The 18,120-nt window shown below is 27.3% G+C and overlaps 3 protein-coding genes across 4 annotated transcripts in view; 2 read left to right on the top strand and 1 right to left on the bottom strand.

Moving 5' to 3' along the window:
- The first annotated feature begins 929 nt into the window (after nucleotides 1–929).
- LOC100163504 (peroxisome assembly protein 12) lies at nucleotides 930–6,827 on the top strand. Its single transcript, XM_001946857.5, has 7 exons — nucleotides 930–1,779; nucleotides 1,845–1,953; nucleotides 2,025–2,206; nucleotides 2,624–2,805; nucleotides 3,217–3,364; nucleotides 3,700–3,791; nucleotides 6,485–6,827. The coding sequence occupies exons 1-7, from the start codon at nucleotides 1,660–1,662 to the stop codon at nucleotides 6,600–6,602; spliced, it is 951 nt and encodes a 316-aa protein (XP_001946892.1). The 5' UTR covers nucleotides 930–1,659; the 3' UTR covers nucleotides 6,603–6,827.
- A 1,388-nt stretch (nucleotides 6,828–8,215) lies between these two features.
- On the bottom strand, nucleotides 8,216–10,963 carry LOC100165568 (GPN-loop GTPase 1). Its single transcript, XM_001946801.3, has 5 exons — nucleotides 10,519–10,963; nucleotides 10,066–10,436; nucleotides 8,890–9,119; nucleotides 8,597–8,829; nucleotides 8,216–8,363 (listed from the first exon to the last, which is right to left on the bottom strand). Exons 1-5 carry the CDS (start codon nucleotides 10,742–10,744, stop codon nucleotides 8,359–8,361), a joined length of 1,065 nt encoding a protein of 354 aa, XP_001946836.2. The 5' UTR covers nucleotides 10,745–10,963; the 3' UTR covers nucleotides 8,216–8,358.
- A 285-nt stretch (nucleotides 10,964–11,248) lies between these two features.
- LOC100159459 (RNA cytidine acetyltransferase) overlaps nucleotides 11,249–18,120 on the top strand; it is an 8,513-nt gene continuing 1,641 nt past the window's right edge. Inside the window, exons 1-15 of one of the 2 annotated variants that reach the window (XM_001949722.4) lie at nucleotides 11,249–11,476; nucleotides 11,634–11,725; nucleotides 11,788–11,959; nucleotides 12,021–12,205; nucleotides 12,273–12,486; nucleotides 12,581–12,785; nucleotides 12,854–12,975; nucleotides 13,044–13,180; nucleotides 14,932–15,061; nucleotides 15,328–15,558; nucleotides 15,648–15,764; nucleotides 17,055–17,231; nucleotides 17,314–17,455; nucleotides 17,523–17,667; nucleotides 17,745–17,959. In XM_001949722.4, the coding sequence (XP_001949757.1) occupies nucleotides 11,369–11,476; nucleotides 11,634–11,725; nucleotides 11,788–11,959; nucleotides 12,021–12,205; nucleotides 12,273–12,486; nucleotides 12,581–12,785; nucleotides 12,854–12,975; nucleotides 13,044–13,180; nucleotides 14,932–15,061; nucleotides 15,328–15,558; nucleotides 15,648–15,764; nucleotides 17,055–17,231; nucleotides 17,314–17,455; nucleotides 17,523–17,667; nucleotides 17,745–17,959 (2,392 nt within the window). In that variant the 5' untranslated portion in view covers nucleotides 11,249–11,368. The remainder of the gene's footprint in view (nucleotides 11,477–11,633; nucleotides 11,726–11,787; nucleotides 11,960–12,020; nucleotides 12,206–12,272; nucleotides 12,487–12,580; nucleotides 12,786–12,853; nucleotides 12,976–13,043; nucleotides 13,181–14,931; nucleotides 15,062–15,327; nucleotides 15,559–15,647; nucleotides 15,765–17,054; nucleotides 17,232–17,313; nucleotides 17,456–17,522; nucleotides 17,668–17,744; nucleotides 17,960–18,120) is intronic. The other variant, XM_008181267.2, reaches the window with a different exon arrangement.

Here is an 18,120-nt window from a genome sequence, read left to right as displayed (position 1 = left end):
ACGATTGGCCTGGAGGTGGGAAAAAATTGGCCTCTTTAATTGTTTGCACACCTTAAAAATAAACTGAAATGGCGCCCCTGTGTGTTATGTGTACCTATACAAATATATCAACAAAATATTATAATTAATTTATGCATATTAATTAATATTTTATAAATTCTAATAAGAAGGTAAATGGACTTTTACTGCAGTCTTGGGTAGTCTTTTAGGAACCTTAAAATATTCTAAATATTATTTGAAATGTAAATATACTAATAGTAGTAATAGTACCTATACCAACTTGTGTGTAATGTGTATAGTCTATAATATTTTCTTGCATGGCTGGGCTTGATAAGTTACAACTTTACTCTTTATAGTGATGTATATAATTACCTAACCTTACCTTTTTTTCAAAATACAAAATTAACTGGGCAGTGAACAACTTATGAGTTCTTAAACATTAGGTATGTTTAATATAGGACAAATCCGTGATTCCCAATGTATTCATATACTCATAATCTGCTATCCAGATATCAATAAAATGTTGCTTTAAAATATAGCAGCATAAATATTACTGGCATTTCCAATTTTAATAACTATATATATATATATATTGCAATAACAAACAAATTCATATTGAACTGTAATTAAACTAATACAAAAAACAACATTTCCTACTATACAAATCTATAGTGTACTGCTTTTATATTATGCAATAACATTTGGAACCTATGATTATTTACAATAAATAATAATTTTATTATATTATTATTGTAAAATATTTAAATTTATGCGGGAAATGTTGTTAATTGTTATATTACCATAATATCATATCATCACTTATCAGTTATGGTAATTGATATCAGATATTCTATCAGTATTAATATTACGTCCAATCAGCAGCAGCTGGACGTGAACATAAAAGTTCTTAAAAGTTAAAAGTTAAAAGTTAAAACCATGAATTTATAATAGTATTATGGTCCTATGTCAAATCTAAATAAGGACAAAAAATAAATTTCATTTTCATATGTGAAATTGCGATATATCGGTTATATCCACGATTAAAGATATAATATTATATCTTTAATCGTGGTTATATCGCGAAATTTTATCGATAAGTGAATATTTATCGAAGTCCTCGAGCGATATAAAAATATCGATATATCGGATGAAATTATCGATATATCGAATTGATGGGCCGCGTGCCCGCGTGACTTGTGAATCGTGATTGTGATGAACTCCATAATATAGTCCATTAGTCCATAATGTATTTCAAAATGTAATAATTGGTAATAATATTCTTAACTAAAATAATAATAATTAATATATTGTATAAGCATATAAGTAATTTAACTTTTAAGCAGCATATTTGAATATTTCTGTTCGATGATTTAAGTCAACTATTATAATATAACTTATAACAATTGAAAATAGATTTACAAATTTAAACTTTAGTGAAAAAAAAAGTTATCCATCAGTAAATCATTAAATTGATTATTAAGAATATTATTTCAGTTTCTGTTGTATGATGAATATTTTAATTTTAATAATTTTGTAAATTAAGAATACTATTTAACCTAGAATAGTTGGTACTCTAAAAATTGATTATTATAATGACTTGTTAATGATAAATAAACAAAGTTATTTTGGAAAATATTTAAGCAGTAAAATATATTCGTAATGGCTGAAAAAGCTGCTCATCATACAACAACTATTATAAGTCGACCTTCAATTTTTGAAGTTATCGCACAAGAAAATCTATCATCGACAATTTATCCAGCATTCAAAAAAATTGTTCATGTGAGTTCTATTTATGTCTTAAAGAATCTTATATCTAATCACATTTTACTTTAATATTTGTATAGTATATTATTAATAAAAATCCTGGACAATTGGAATGGCTAGACAAATATTTTGATGAAGTATTTTTAGCTCTTAATACTGTATGTCAGTATCAATATTTGAAGAAATATGGTAAGAAAATCCTTTATAACGGTAACACAATATTATTCTTTAGTTATAAATTATAATACTGTATGTTTTAGGAGGAACATTCTCTGAAAACTTTTATGATTTAACCAGAGTTTCTAGTATAACCAATTCTAAACCTGACAATAAACAGTTGTATTTGGGCTTAGCTATAGTGGTTTGTGTACCTTATCTACGAAATAAATGTGATATGTATATCGATAAATTACAAATGAAGTATAAATTGCAGCTGAAACATGTAATCAAATATTATTTATTTATATAATTATTTTAAATATTATTAGTCTTGAGTCTTGACTGACTGTTGCACGGCAGAGACTGGTCGGCAAAGTATGGTTCTTAACTTGAATAGAATTTATAGATTGTTATTATAATTAGGTATGTAAATATTGGATAACATAATATGTAGGTATAATGTATCTTGTTAAACTTAAATAATTTGAACTTTTAATTACACTTAAACATTGCTAACAATAGTTTTATAGTTGTAATATTAATATTAGTATTTTTTACAAGTCCAGAAATGTTAATGATTTAATACAATTAGAACCATTACAGAATCCATTTAATATGATTTAGGTATAAATATGTGATACTGTCATAGTTTATTGAATCATTTATATTTTATACTAATACAATTATTTTTATTTTTTAGAAAGTATTTATAACATTAAATAAAATTGTGCATACATGTTGGGAAGCATTACGTTTAACATACTATATAAAATATATTAATGGTTCCAGTCAATCACATTCTCCTTTATTAACTATGGCAGGAATGGTATTAACTTATAAGAATATTGAATCTTCAAATAATGAAACGCTTGCTCAATTAAGGTAAATTAAATGGAAACTTAATATTTTGATAGGTACGACAAAAAAAAATTAGTATCTATACTCTGTCTCATATGAGAGAAACCGAAAGCAACAACTGATTTTTGTCTAGATCTCAGACCCAACCTGAGAGATAATTGAAAATTAAATGATTTTTGTTATCAGCTTTTGTTTTCTATGATCGGTTGCGGCCAGGAAAAATCACTACCATTTTTGTTTTTACCTTAGAAAGTTAGAAAACACAAGTTAAGTGGTTGTTCAGTTGTTGGGATAATAAAGTAACACTCTCAATAGTGTAACCACCTCAAAATATACGAGACAAAGTATATTTATTATTTACAGTCTAATATTACTTTTATTTTCTTGTATTTTGCATATTATGTATATTTTGATAATAAATTTACTAATTTTCAGTATTAAAGAATCAATTAAAAATTATTTATTGTATGGATTATCTCATTCCTTGGAGTTAGGTGCATTTTTTATGCAGTTTTTAAATTGGTGGCACTCTGAAAATTTACAATCAAAATTTATTGCCTACCCTATACCTAATCCTCCAAAGGTATGTTTAACAATAATCTAATTTATTACTATACTTATGATATAAACAACATGGTACATTATGGTACACATTTTGTGAAAATCCGGTTTTGATTTGGCCGATTTAAGTCCTTGCAAGTTACTTATCTACCCATATTATCAATAAAATTATATTGACTTATGGTATGCATGACATGTGCCTACTAACACTCAAAATATCTGACCATCATAAGGTTACGATCATACAATGTTGTTTATATCATGGCTATACTTCATAGACCTATTAATATAGGTTAATAGGCCTATGGTATACTTTTTGGTAAATTAGTAATAATAATATTAAATAAAAAATTACAGGAAAATGATACGTATATTTCAGTCAGAAACACTAATAAGTGTCCTATATGTGAAAATGAAAGAAAAATGCCAACTGCACTTACTGTATCTGGGTATGCTATTGTAATATTATTTATTTAAATACATTTTAATACAAGGCATATGTAATTGATTACCACTTACCAGTTACCAACATTTTTTCTATAAATGTTAGTTTTACCTTAATTTACACAAAACAAATATTCACTTTATAAAATGGTTCAAGACAAGCTAAATTAAAAAATAAATACCAATAAGAATATATTTTATCATTTGAAGCTATGATAAATATAAATTTAAATTAAATTAGTAAATTATCCACAACCATTGGTTGAAAAATAGTTCATGGAAAATTGTTAATCAAGCGGTGTTAATTAAAATAAAATAAAATAAATAATAATTATCTAATATTATGTTGTATAATGTATAATGAATTGTACTTAGTATATCTACTATTGGTGCTTATTACTTATTATTGCGGCTACACACAATATACCATCTTTAATGGTACTTATTATCACATTACATTTATTATCTTTTAAATAAAATTATTAATAAAAAAAGATAGAATACAATTTCAAAAAAAAAAAAAATATATATAAAATAATAATATAACGTTAATTTTTTTGATATTTCGGTTTATTTGAATTGACCTGTTTTTTTTTTTTTAAAGGTTACTGCTACACGTTACCTCTTAATTTAACTTGGTGTTTATCTGTATTTTATCTCTTCTTAAAATTTAAACTAAGGGAAGTTGTTACCAGATCCAAAATTAGTCATGTTAACCGGTTTCCATTATCGTAAGCAACGGCCGCTGCCACCAGTTCTCAGATGGGTGGCCACCCGGGTTTGTTAAAAACCTTGCCATACATATACGTGATCCTAACTGACCATACCAACCGTCCCAACCTTACAGTCTAATGACCTCAGTCGTAGCCATAACCTAATAATAAAAAAAAAATCTTAGGTACATTCTTAATTTAATTATGAACTATAACTAATTCTAGTAATCAGGGTTGGGCAAGATTCTAAAAAGAAGTATCATGGTACAAATTAAATTAATTATGGTCTTATTGACTTATGGTTAGTCTTTAAATTAAATTTTATTTTTAAAAATTTAGTTTCTAAAATATTGTTCATACTGTAACCAAAAAAATATAAAAAGTATATATACACAGTTTTCTTTTAAGAATATTTTGAGTTAAAATTTCGACTAAATTAGATGTCAAAATTTGATCTAACAAAGAATAATTTTTTGATGTTAAAATTATGATTTGGGAAACTGATGACAGAATTTGTTTCCTCAGATTCATTTTTTTGTATACAGTAATTTTATATTATTTTATTCAAATGTATAGCATCCGTTATACTATTATAGTGACCTACACGGGCTACAAGATACCTAATGTACATAAAAGCGGTGCTGCCCACCTTTTAAACAATACTATTGTGTAGCTATTAAGTAGCTATTTACTACTTTTAATAATAATGAATTCATTATAAATAAATATTAATAAAATAATTATTTATCAATTTTACATATTACCAATACAATATGTGTACCACCCAGAGCCGGGCCGATCATAGCGGTGCTTCTGGCAAAATAAAAATTTGCACCCCTCCCCCCCCCCAAAAAAAAAAAAAAATTAATTTAACTTATTTACTTATAAGCATAATCAATGTCTACTTTAAAGCTTAAGAGTTAAGTTTATTATTTTAATAATTGAAATGACAACATTTTAAGAATATTTCAAATTCAAAATAAAGATAAAAATAACGAGGTTAATTGATTCGTACTACCTATTTGTACCCTATTTTTATACCTACTTTGATATGACTTTTATAACAAATTTTTAAAAACAGTACCACATAAACAATTTAAATAAAATAATACAAATAATACTTCAAATTAACTAGAATTTAGTACAACATATTTATTAAACAAATTTAACTTTTCTGGATTTTTTGGAACCAAATTCTTTGATGATTGCAGTCCATCTTAGATGCACATATACACATATTACAGTCGTTCTATTTTTATTATTATCGGCCACAGGAAACACATTGATATTTCCTACGGCTTGTATGAGTGTAGAAATATTTAAATTGTTATAAATAAAATATAGATATTACTTTACGATATAATTCGGTAGGTACCAGTTATCGTCGATCGTCGTGAATGAAAATTAATTTCAATAACTAATAGTAAATTTGAGCTTAAACTAGGTACATAAATTTAAGTGTTAAATTTAACACAGTATTAATGAACTCACATAACAAATATTAATATATTAAATATTTTTTTTTTCAAATTCAATTTTAATGATATCAAAATTATGCACCCCTATTCCTACTTGATATTTTTGGTACCACCATATTGCCTTCTGCATACCACAGTCAGAGAGCCGCTGCTCCGTATATTCTGTTCCATCTAAGAGTGAACTGCTTTCGCGCTGACCCCCCCCCCCCCCCCCATGCGATGGCTATGCATTCAGACATTCTGTGATTGGCCGAAAGTTATCACCAGCCGTCGTTGGACGCCTGTGCTAACGCTCTCATTGATGTCCAGATTTTGGCGGGGATGCGTGAAAAAACCGCTTTTGGGCTAGCCGAGTGGTTCACTCTTAGATGGAACAGACTATAGTATACTAGTATAGCCAAGGTATTGGTAATATTTATTTGTCCTTTGAAAAATTATAATTTATTGTACCATTTTTTCAATTATTTTTTATGATTTTTGTCTTACATTTTAAATTGTTGTTCTTAGGTTTGTATACTGTTACAAGTGCTTACATAAACATCTCGTGGGAGTAAATTCGAGATGTCCAGTTACTAAATTACCAGCATCAATGCAGGATATGATAAGAATTTATACAGATAATTAAACAATACATAATAATTATAAGTGAATGCGGTAATTAGTTTATTATTTTATTTGAAATTTGCTTTGTTTATCAAAAAAACATACATATTAATATTTGAATGTTTTGAACTGCAATATAACATAGGCGTCAAAGTATTTAATAAATTTTCTACCAAATCATTCAAATCCAAACTAACTTGAACTCAATGTTGGGTAGTTACATAACGTAAACTACTTTATGTAGAAATTACTTTTGCAGTAACGCTGTAGTAATTTTATTATGTTTTATTTAAATTAATGCAATTATAATTAAATTACTTTTAAAAGTAATTTCTATGGAGTAACTTATTATTTTTTACTTTATTAAAATAAGTTATGAATGTAGAATATAATATGACAAAACCTAAGGACTGGGGTAGTTGAGAAAAATTAAAAAAATCAATTAAATTTATTACAATTCCAAAAGTTTTAGATAATAATCAAGAATATTATTATTGAAGATCCCAGAAATTAATACTTGTACATTTTGTACATGTTTAACATTAAGTCATTAACAATATACAACATCAATGTTATACCTATACTGCTATACTAACTCCACCTACATCTACTCTCAGTCGGTTCCTCAGAGGTGCCCCTTATACTGATTTAGTCCCTCTACACAGCTAATTCGTACAGAAATTGTGGACGCTGCATTGTGATAACATCCCAGAGTCTTACACTTCTGGATATAGAACAGTATTAAAAAACATTCTTACTCGAGTTTGGTTTCAATCTCGAAAGATCAGACGAGCTGTCATAACCAGATACACCAGATTACGCACTGTTAACTGGTCATAACCTACTACCACACTACACTACTTAAAATTGGGACTCAATAACAGCTTGTATGGTTCCTAACCTAACCGTGGTACGGCATATTGCAAATTTCAAAATTTACTTCTCAATTGTCCATATCTAACACATCATAGATCTTAATTGAATATCATCCACTCTTGGTATCAATCTCTCTCTTATTAATACACTTTCAGCCAATAATATAATTATAATTAAACATATCACGCTTATTACACACTTACGACATATCAAATTTTTGTTCGCTAGTTTTAAAAGGATGCTGGCAGTTTTGATATTAGAGTGACCTATTATCAAAATTTTAGGTAATAACATTATTTGTGTTCTCTCTCGTTGGTTTTTACTATATTTTAATTTTAAAGTGTGTTATGAGTATGTAAAATATTATTATTTGAAAATACTCATAATTCACTTAAAATTTAAAATATCGTCAATTCACTCTAATATCAAAACTGACAGCATCCTTCTAAAACTAGCGAACAAAAATTTGATATGTCGTAAGTGTGTAATAAGCGTGATATGTTTAATTATAATATTATTATTGGCTGAAAGTGTATTAATAAGAGAGAGGTTGATACCAAGAGTGGATGATATTTAATTAAGATCTATGGTTTGATAGAGATGGACAATTGAAACTAATGAAGCCTCTTTTGCTCAGTTCAAATTCCTAAAATCCAAAGCTCTTTCTAAGTAAAATTTTTAAAAAAGGAACATTATTTGTAAATTTTTAATGTGAATAAAAACATAATTAAAAACATACAATGTATTTTATTACTTTTATTAACAACATTTTTTTTTTATTGATTTTTCTTTCTTAATAATCTTAGATTTATAAAACATTATTTTAATAATATTTTGTTATCCAGATGCTGAAATTTCATCCGCATAATTTGTTGTTTTTCAAAAGGAACTTTTTAATATGTTCAATCTGAAAATTAGTAAAGAAAAATTTATATATTATTAAACATTATTATAATAAACTTAAAATAAACTGTCAAAACTCAAAAATGTTTTGATGCTTTCTTTAAACATAGATTGGAAAAACTTACTGAAATCGACAATTTAATAAAATTTATAATATTTTATTTAATATATTTTGAACATTTTGCCCCAAAATAATATTATACCATTAGTATATAAAATAATTAAATAAATACTAGCCATTAACATTAAAGCCAGGCTCTTCTTCTCCTTCACTGTCTCCTGACATTTCATCAGCATTTGGTGCTAGATAAATATCGGAAATCTCACGACCAGCACTTAGTGAGGTGAATAAAGGTACAGGTTCTCCTTCCCCACTACTAACTGCTAAATCGTCCAATTTTTTGTTCAGTTGAGAAATTTCAGTCTGCAATTTTTCTTTACGCAATTTATTCCATTCAACACGATATTCCCTTAATATTGTCAAAACTATTAATATTTTAATGTTATAATTGAACCAAATTAAATATTACTTTTGAAATTCATCAGCTGCTGCATCAACCATTTTAAAAAATTCATCAAAATTATGGCCCGTCAATGATGATACTGGAACACATTTTAGTTCATTATAAAATTCATCTAAAGTTAATGCCATAGTACGAGTCAAATTTGACATATATGATGATTCATTTTCTACAGCATCACAAAATGCTTCAAAATCATGCATCCATTCAATTGCATAAGTAGGGTCTACAATATCACTCTAAATGTATAAATAAGTTAAAGAAATTTAATTATTTTTCATTATTTGTATCACAATTTATTATTTAAACTTTGATGGTAATACTTTAGGGCGTCGGGAATTGGGCCACAATTAACCTTTTTTCAAAAAGGGCCACTACAGATTTTCATTTATAACAAGCAAACTCGATGATTAGGCCACTATTAAATTTTAATAAAATGTGTAGTTACAATACCTAACACCACTAACACTGCAGTATACATGAAACTTTACTCAAAGCGTGCCTTATCAAAAGGTAAAATAATATAGAATTAGCAGGAGATGCCATACAATTAAATGGATAAAAATAGCCAAAAGCGTAATTTATAAAGAATATTAAACATTGGTACAAATGCTGTCAAGTTTGCATTTCAAAAATAATTTCTTTATTATGTCACATCCTAATATTCATAATTTTTTTAATGTTTTATTGGGAGTTTAATCAGACGTTTGTATCAAAATTAAAAGCGCAGGAACACCGAACATTAAGAGCCAGGTAACAAACCTTAATTAAATAAAAGAAAAAATTATATTCTTAATAAAATTAAAAAATACGAAAATGAGATTTGAATTTGTAAAATGTGTATCAGATTATTTAAAATAATAACTGTATTTTTATGCATTAGAAAAAAAAAATCATAATTATTTGACTAATTTTATAGACCTTGTTTTATAATAAATGTTTGAAATTTATTTCTTATGACATACTTAAAATAATCGTAAATTTATGAATTAGGAAATAAAAATAGTTAATAAATACTATATATTTGTATATTTTTGTGTATACGTATATTGTGGCCCAATCTCCAGGTAGAAAAAATGTTAACAAACATTTTATATGAAGCAGGTAGATAAAATACTCCATGAGAGTAATTATTATTTCATTAAATAAATATAAAAGAAGTAATAAAGTATTTTTTAAACAAACCTTGTTTAAAACTACAATAAATGGAAGTTTGGTTTTGTATAACACAGAACACGCATATAACATGTTTGACATAAATGTTATTGGACTAGTACTTCTTTCTAGATCCATAACATAAACTACAACTGTTGGGAATGTTGATGCGAGACTTTCAGTAAGTATTTGACCTGATGCTGACCATGTAAAAACTTCAATTTGTCCAGGTGTGTCTATAACAGCTATATCATGACTATTTTCAACATTTACTTTTCCTAGAAGGTCCATTAATTGATGAAATTTTGTGGTATATAAATTTAATGCGGTTACAATTGCGCCATTAGGACCCAAACCGTAATTCTTCATCACTTGTTTGTATTTCACAGAATCTCTGATATCTATGAATAATAAAAAAAACATATTAAGTACATACCTCGTACATATTTTTTACAGAATAAAAATATTGCATAATGGGTATACCTATATTTGGTGTGTATGGCATATTTTTACAAGCTGGGTCGAGATTAATCAAATACGGGGCTCTTTTGTATTGCCGTAAGTAGGAATTAAGTTTTGAAACAAATGTGGTTTTTCCTGAGCCAGCCATACCCAAGACTATGAGACAGACAGGAGATTTAAAGGCCTCACATTCAGTTTTGTTTTCAATAGCATCGCTACTGGATGGAGTTCTATCGTCACAATCCATATTTAAAATTATTTATTATAAAACGTTCGTCTAATTTGAAAATTAAATTGACAATTGGCTACAGCCTATGACATATGAATCTAATATATTCTATATAGCACGCTTTAATGCTTAATATTAAATTATACAGCGGGCGCACGTCGAGCACTTTAGACACATTAGCCTTAAAGCTCGCCTCGCCAAATGCCAATTCAGTTACTGACTGGTGTAAACAAGATATCATGCTTTATCATATTTTGATGACAACAATCTAATCATTTGAAATGATTCTGTGGTAAAAGCACGATAAGATAGACAGTGTGTTGCACAAAAGGGAAGCACGCCAAAAAGCCACCCGACATAAGGCCACGTGATAACGACACAGAACCATACTATATCCACAGAATATAACCGTGATTCGTGGGAAAAATTAGTGACCATGGTATAATATTATGAACGACCACATATGTGGTAGAATGGAATATACCATTATAACCTTACAATATAGTAGTAAGAAACGTGCGTAAATCTAATGTTTATTTAGTACATAATATTTGAATTATTTTGTGATTTTATCTTTGATTTTAAAATTTTAAAATTATTAATTTTTTTTTAATACAATTATTAGTTTATTTAACAATTATCATGGTTCGTAAAAAAATTGACAATCGGATCAGAACGCTGATTGAAAATAGTGTTACAGCCGGTCATCGTACTATGTTTGTAATTGTTGGTGACAAGGGTCGTGATCAGGTAATATAAATCAAATCTTTTTACATAATATCCATATTTTGGGGCTATAACTTATATATATAATAGCTTGTTACAAACTGTATAAAATTAAAAGTAAATATTTTGATCGTAAAAAAAACAATTCATCTAATTATTAATTAATACATAACTATTTTAGGTTGTTATTTTACATCATATGTTGTCAAAAGCATCCGTCAAAGCTAGACCTAATGTATTATGGTGCTACAAAAAAGAATTAGGTTTCAGCAGGTACCTATTTATATTTTTTTTAGCACAGTACAACTGAAATTATTATTTTTATTTCTGTTTAGCCATCGCAAGAAACGTATGAAAACTATACAACATAAAGTCAAAGCGGGTAAACTTAATGTAAATGAAGATGATCCATTTGAATTATTTGTCGCTTCTACAAATATTCGATATTGCTATTATTCAGAAACTCATAAAATTCTTGGCAACACATATGGCATGTGTGTATTACAAGTAAGTTAAACTAAATCTTTTATTTTTTTAAATTTTTTTTTGTACCTATTATTATTTTAAGGATTTTGAAGCTATGACTCCAAATTTATTGGCACGTACTATAGAAACAGTAGAAGGTGGTGGACTGATAGTATTTTTATTAAGGTCTTTGAAATCTTTAAAACAATTATATACCCTAACCATGGATGTTCATGAACGATTTAGAACTGAAGCTCATCAAGATGTTGTTGCTAGGTTTAATGAGAGGTAAAATATTTTTGACTTTCTTTCAATACATATAAAACATTTTTATAATCAATTATTTTATAATTAGGTTCATGTTATCTTTAGTATCATGTGATCGATGTCTAGTAGTTGACGACCAATTAACAGTGTTACCTATTTCATCCAAAGTACTTGATTTAGTTCCTGAGGAAAAAACTAATATTCAATCAATTAATGATCAAGAATTAGCAGCGTTAAAAGAAAATATGAAAGACACACAACCAGTTGGATGTTTAGTTAGTTGTTGTAAAACTGTTGATCAGGTAATTAAATTAATAATTGTACCTATTATAACTATTTATTGTTGTACTATTAGTATACTTTAAAAAAAATTGTTTAAATAATGTTATGTTTTAGGCCAAATCATTACTAACATTTATTGAAGCAATTTCTGAAAAAACTCTAAGATCTACTGTATCCTTAACGGCTGCTCGAGGTAGAGGAAAATCTGCTGCTCTTGGAATAGCTGTTGCAGCTGCCGTTGCATTTGGTTATTCCAATATTTTTGTTACTTCACCTTCACCTGAAAATTTAAAAACATTTTTTGAATTTATTTTTAAGGGTATTGAATATTTTTTTTTGTTTAAACATTATTTTAAATACTTGATTTCAAATATTTATTGAATTTAGGTTTTGATGCTCTTGGATATCAAGAACATTTAGATTATGGTTTAGTTAGATCTACCAATCCTGATGATAATAAAGCTTTGGTGCGAGTTAATATTTTCCGAGATCATCGACAAACCATCCAAGTTTGTTATATTTATATTTAAATTGTAAATTATTTTGATCGGCATTTATTAAACATATTATTATTTAGTATATAGTTCCAACAGAATCAAATAAATTAAGTCAAGCAGAATTAGTTGTAATTGATGAAGCTGCTGCTATACCACTTCCACTTGTAAAGGCCATGCTTGGTCCGTATCTAGTATTTTTGGCGTCTACAATCAATGGGTAAATTATATTTTATAAAATATGTGTATAACATATTACAAGTATATTTTCTTACTAAAAACACATACTCTGTCCAGCAACAAAACGGATAATCTTATTTTAATTTTAGCCAAAATTATAATGTCTGTATCAATGATTTGGAGAAAAGTTTGATTTCTTTAATTTATTTCAATAAGTTAATGGTATTTTTTCCTTTTTTTAAAAAAAAATAATAATTTTTTATACATTATGTTTAAAGTACAATCTACAATTAGGTTATACCCTTTATTGAGTTTATGTAGTAAAATTTTTAATTTAATGTTTTTGTTTATAGCATGATGTGTATTTTATGTTTACTATACCTATTGGTTTCTATTACTAAAGTAATTCTATAATAACTTATAGTATCTTATTATAACTTATAATATCGTACCAACTTGTTGGATCACATTATAATGCTTACCTAATTGTAGCAGTTAAAAATGTTGTCAGGAAAAGATCTTTTTTATGTCCAACTATTACCTATAATCTGTTAACAGTTTATTTCTATGTTCTTAAATAATAGTTTATGTATAGCATTCAGTTAAATTTTCAAGTATCTACAGTCATTCGTTTTTTAATTACAATAAAATAAGAAAATCGTTACATGAGAAATCGAGTGAATATCAAATGTTGTAAAAATATAAATTTCAAACGCCCATAAAATTTAATTTGAGTTTCTCGTAGAAATTTTTTTTTTTGATAAAGGTGGACAAACTCATTAGTAATCTTGTATTACATTTTAAAATCTTAGATTTAAAAACAAAATTTTTCATGAATTTCTAACTCAAAATAATTTGCAAATTTTCGTCATTTTTACACATTTTGTCGATATTTGAACTTTAGATGCTTATAAAAAAAAATTGTGACTGGATTTTTAATTTTTTTCATGTGCCTTTGAAACAATATACTAGGAACCTTCTACTAAATTTTTAAGTTTTTATAACCAACAAATAACATTTTATCGATATTTATAGAAAAAATAACTAAAAAAAATAGAAATTGAAAATGTCCATAAACAGCTCAAAATAAATCAAAATATTATGGTGTATAGAAAATGCTGATAAAAACATTTAGTCAAAATTTCATGTACCTACGGTCATTCTTTTAAGAGTTGCACCAAAAACCAAAATCGTTATTTTCGAAAACAGATTTTGTGTAAAAATTTCCCTTTTTCCTCAATTATTCTTTTGTTTCTCACATAGCTTTTGAAAACTACTGGAAAATTTTCATTTTTGACCCCCCAAAGTACCAACTAGATTCACTTTCCTATCAGAAAAGATACTGTTAAAGAAAATCCAAGCACTTATACTATCCTAAAAGGTGATAACAGACACAAAAAAAAAAATTAAAAATTAAAAATAAACACATCATTGTAAAATCAATACATTCATCGTTCCATTCAGAATCTAAAATACATAAAACTTTAATATATTGAAAAAATACTTGATACAAACCACAGAAAATCTTAAAGTTTGATAAGAGATAAATTCACTAATATTAAAACTAACAAAGCGAAATGAGAACTGCTATGTCTAAATTTTTTATGTTATATACTTGTTAAAATGTTGAGGTGCCTACTTACCTTTAGGATCCTTGGTTAAAAGACTTCAACAAATATTTTATTTTTTTTATCATCACACATTGTATGCTTGTTACTTTGTATTGTAAATATATTCATAAAGTGATATTTCGGTTAGAAAATATCAAAATGATTTGTATATTTTTTTTAGTTATGAAGGAACTGGTCGATCATTGTCATTAAAATTATTGCAACAACTCCGCTCTCAAGCTACACCTATTGGTAATAATGCAAATGATAAAACCGGTCAAAATGCTATCACTGGACGATTTTTAAAAGAAGTTAGTTTTTACCTAATTTCTAATATAAGTTATAAAGTTTTATGTATTGAAATGAATTTCCTAATAATGGTGGAAGGAAGAACTTTAGAAGTTTTTGCATTACTAGAGTCTTGAATTTATTTACTTTGCTTGTGCTATTTATAAATAAATTGTTATACTTAGATTTAATTTGTAGTTAAAATGGGTTTTCAAAATAATTCAGTTATTAATTAATTTCATATAATGTTTAATATATTAATCGAGATATTAATTGAACTTTGTTATAGGTGACTTTAGAAGAATCAATACGTTACAAACCTGGTGATGATGTAGAAAAATGGTTGACTAATCTGTTGTGTCTTGATGCAACAAATATTGCTCCACTGCTTTCAGGCTGCCCTCCTCCTGATAGATGTGATCTGTATTATATCAATAGAGATACTTTATTTTGTTACCATAAGGCGTCAGAAGCTTTCTTGCAGCGAATTGTTTCATTATATGTAGCTTCACATTATAAAGTAAATATTTTAAGAAATCATATTCTTCCCTACAACATTTTTCAGTATGCTTATTTAGTATTTATTTAGTTTATTTTTTTAACTAATAGAACAGTCCAAATGATCTTCAAATGATGTCAGATGCTCCAGCACATCATTTATTTTGTCTTTTGGGTCCTGTTGATGTAAATACAAAAAGTTTACCTGAAGTTTTATGTGTCATTCAGGTAATATTGGTATTTTTAAAAAAAAAACGAGTGTAAGCCCACCTTTACATTCTGGGGAAGTAAAACTTCTTTCATAAATATTTGGGCCCTTGAAATTATAAGTGAATTAGGGAGAGAGTGAGAAAAATCAATGCAATAAAAATAGACGTGCATTAAATAAACAAACATGTCATTTCATTTTTTGTTTGAATTTTTTTTCCACCCAGGCCACAAGAAAGTAGTTTCACTTAAAAAAAAAAATAACCTTTATCTGTATATTTAAATATAAATTAAGGAACTGACTGATTGATTCTGTTCATGTTAAGAAACATAATCAGCAGCGACCAGTTTTACTTGGGTAGCAGTCTGTTAAGTGTTAACCTGTTTGTCGTCCCCATTAAGTCAATTATATGTATACTTCCTTTGAAGTATATCTTTTCCTTGCGATCATGTCCACTCTTGATTATTTTTCTTAAGTTGATCCGAGTATAGAAATTTGAAAATGATCTCTAATGTTCCTTATATAATGTAGGCAAGCATTGTTGAGTAGGAGTGTCAACGTTGGCAGGAAAAATTTAAAATGTATTTAACAAACAGCATGAGGAAAGTGTGAGTATTCTAGAATGTTCAGTAACAGCGTTTAGAAAAATGGGCCACTAAAATCGGTAGTTTCTTCACTGGTTGGGTCAGTAACCATTTATCCAATTATCAAGCTGGTCTTTTATTTTATAAAGCATACAAGCACAAGAAGTCTGGTTTTAAGAATAATTTTATAGACTTAACTGTCTGAACAATTTTGCTAACTGTCCAGTTTTTTCAGTAACTTTAAAATGTGTGTTATTACTTATTTGTACTTATTATTTTACAAATGTTCACCTAATAATGTTAAACCAAAATACACCCATCGCTATATAATTTTATAATTATTCATTTTCCCTTATGAAAATAGGCATTACAGCTAGATATAATTGGATGATGCGCCAAAAAAGGAATAAGTCAATTTTTATAAATAAAAATATTTTGTTTTATAGTTAATTTTACGTTGGTTCGACTGGTGAAACTGCAATTTGGCTACCTTTTTTATAATGTTGTTAATAATGAGATATCCAAATTTCAGTGTCACCAGTCGACTCAGCATAAAATTACCTACAAAACAAAACAAAATATTTTTATTTATAAAAATTGACTTATTCCCTTTTACCCGCGCATCGTCCAATTAATATATAGATATAATATATATATTTTTATCAACCGATACTCAGTTACATGATTATTTTTTGATTTAATATCATAAGTTAATATTCTATGAAGGTGTGTCTGGAAGGTGAAGTATCTCAAACATCAGCATCAGAAGCTTTGAAACGTGGTAAAAGAGCAGCCGGTGATCTTATACCATGGACAATATCTGGTTGTTTCCAAGATGAACAATTTCCATCTTTAGCTGGAGCTCGTATTGTTCGTATTGCTACACATCCAGACTACCAAAGCGTAATTAATTATTTAATTATTTATAATACTAAGGTAGTGAAAACCATTTACATATATATTTTTTTTAAATAAATATTTATAGATGGGATATGGTTCAAGAGCATTGACTTTGCTAAAAATGTATTATGAGTTTTTGATTCCAAATATTGAAGAGGGGAAACTTCCTAAAGAAAATATTGATTCTATTCTAGAAGAAGAAGTAGACTTACTTGAAGAAAGAATAGGTATGTGCACAAATATTGGTTCAAAAATAATTTTTGTTAAACAATAATTATGTTTATTCAATTTTAGAACCACGTAATAATTTACCTCCATTGTTATTGAAGCTAAGTGAGCGGCCTCCAGAACGTTTAGATTATATTGGTGTATCATTTGGTCTCACTGGCCCACTTCTAAAATTCTGGAAAAAAGCTGGATTTATTCCATTATATATTAGGTACAATTAATTTATTTTATTCTAAATTTAATTTTATAAAAAATGTTTGTGTTAATTAATTTTTAATTTTGTTTTAGGCAAACCAATAATGAGTTAACAGGAGAACATTCTTGCATAATGATTTCCACTTTAAATACGGCAGACTCAAAAAATCAAGACTGGCTATCTCAATTTTGGGTTGATTTCCGTAAACGTTTTATATCACTTCTTGGTTACCAGTTTCGTAAATTCTCACCTCAATTGGCTCTTGGAGTGTTACATAATACTAATATTACTACGCACACGGATAAAAGTAAATCATTTTATACAAAACTTTTGAACTTTAAGAGAACGCTACATCCGCATGTGTTGTGTCCGTCTTACAAATGCACAACGTGGCAAAAACTGTTTTGCGTGGGACAACTATACTCCCTCTGTATTTATAGTAAAATTACTAAAATTCCACAACACATA

This window comes from Acyrthosiphon pisum, chromosome A1 (assembly GCF_005508785.2).
Source record: "Acyrthosiphon pisum isolate AL4f chromosome A1, pea_aphid_22Mar2018_4r6ur, whole genome shotgun sequence".
NCBI lineage: Eukaryota > Metazoa > Arthropoda > Insecta > Hemiptera > Aphididae > Acyrthosiphon > Acyrthosiphon pisum.
The sequence above is the reverse complement of the archived record's forward strand: the minus strand, read 5'-3'. Positions and strand labels throughout refer to the sequence as shown.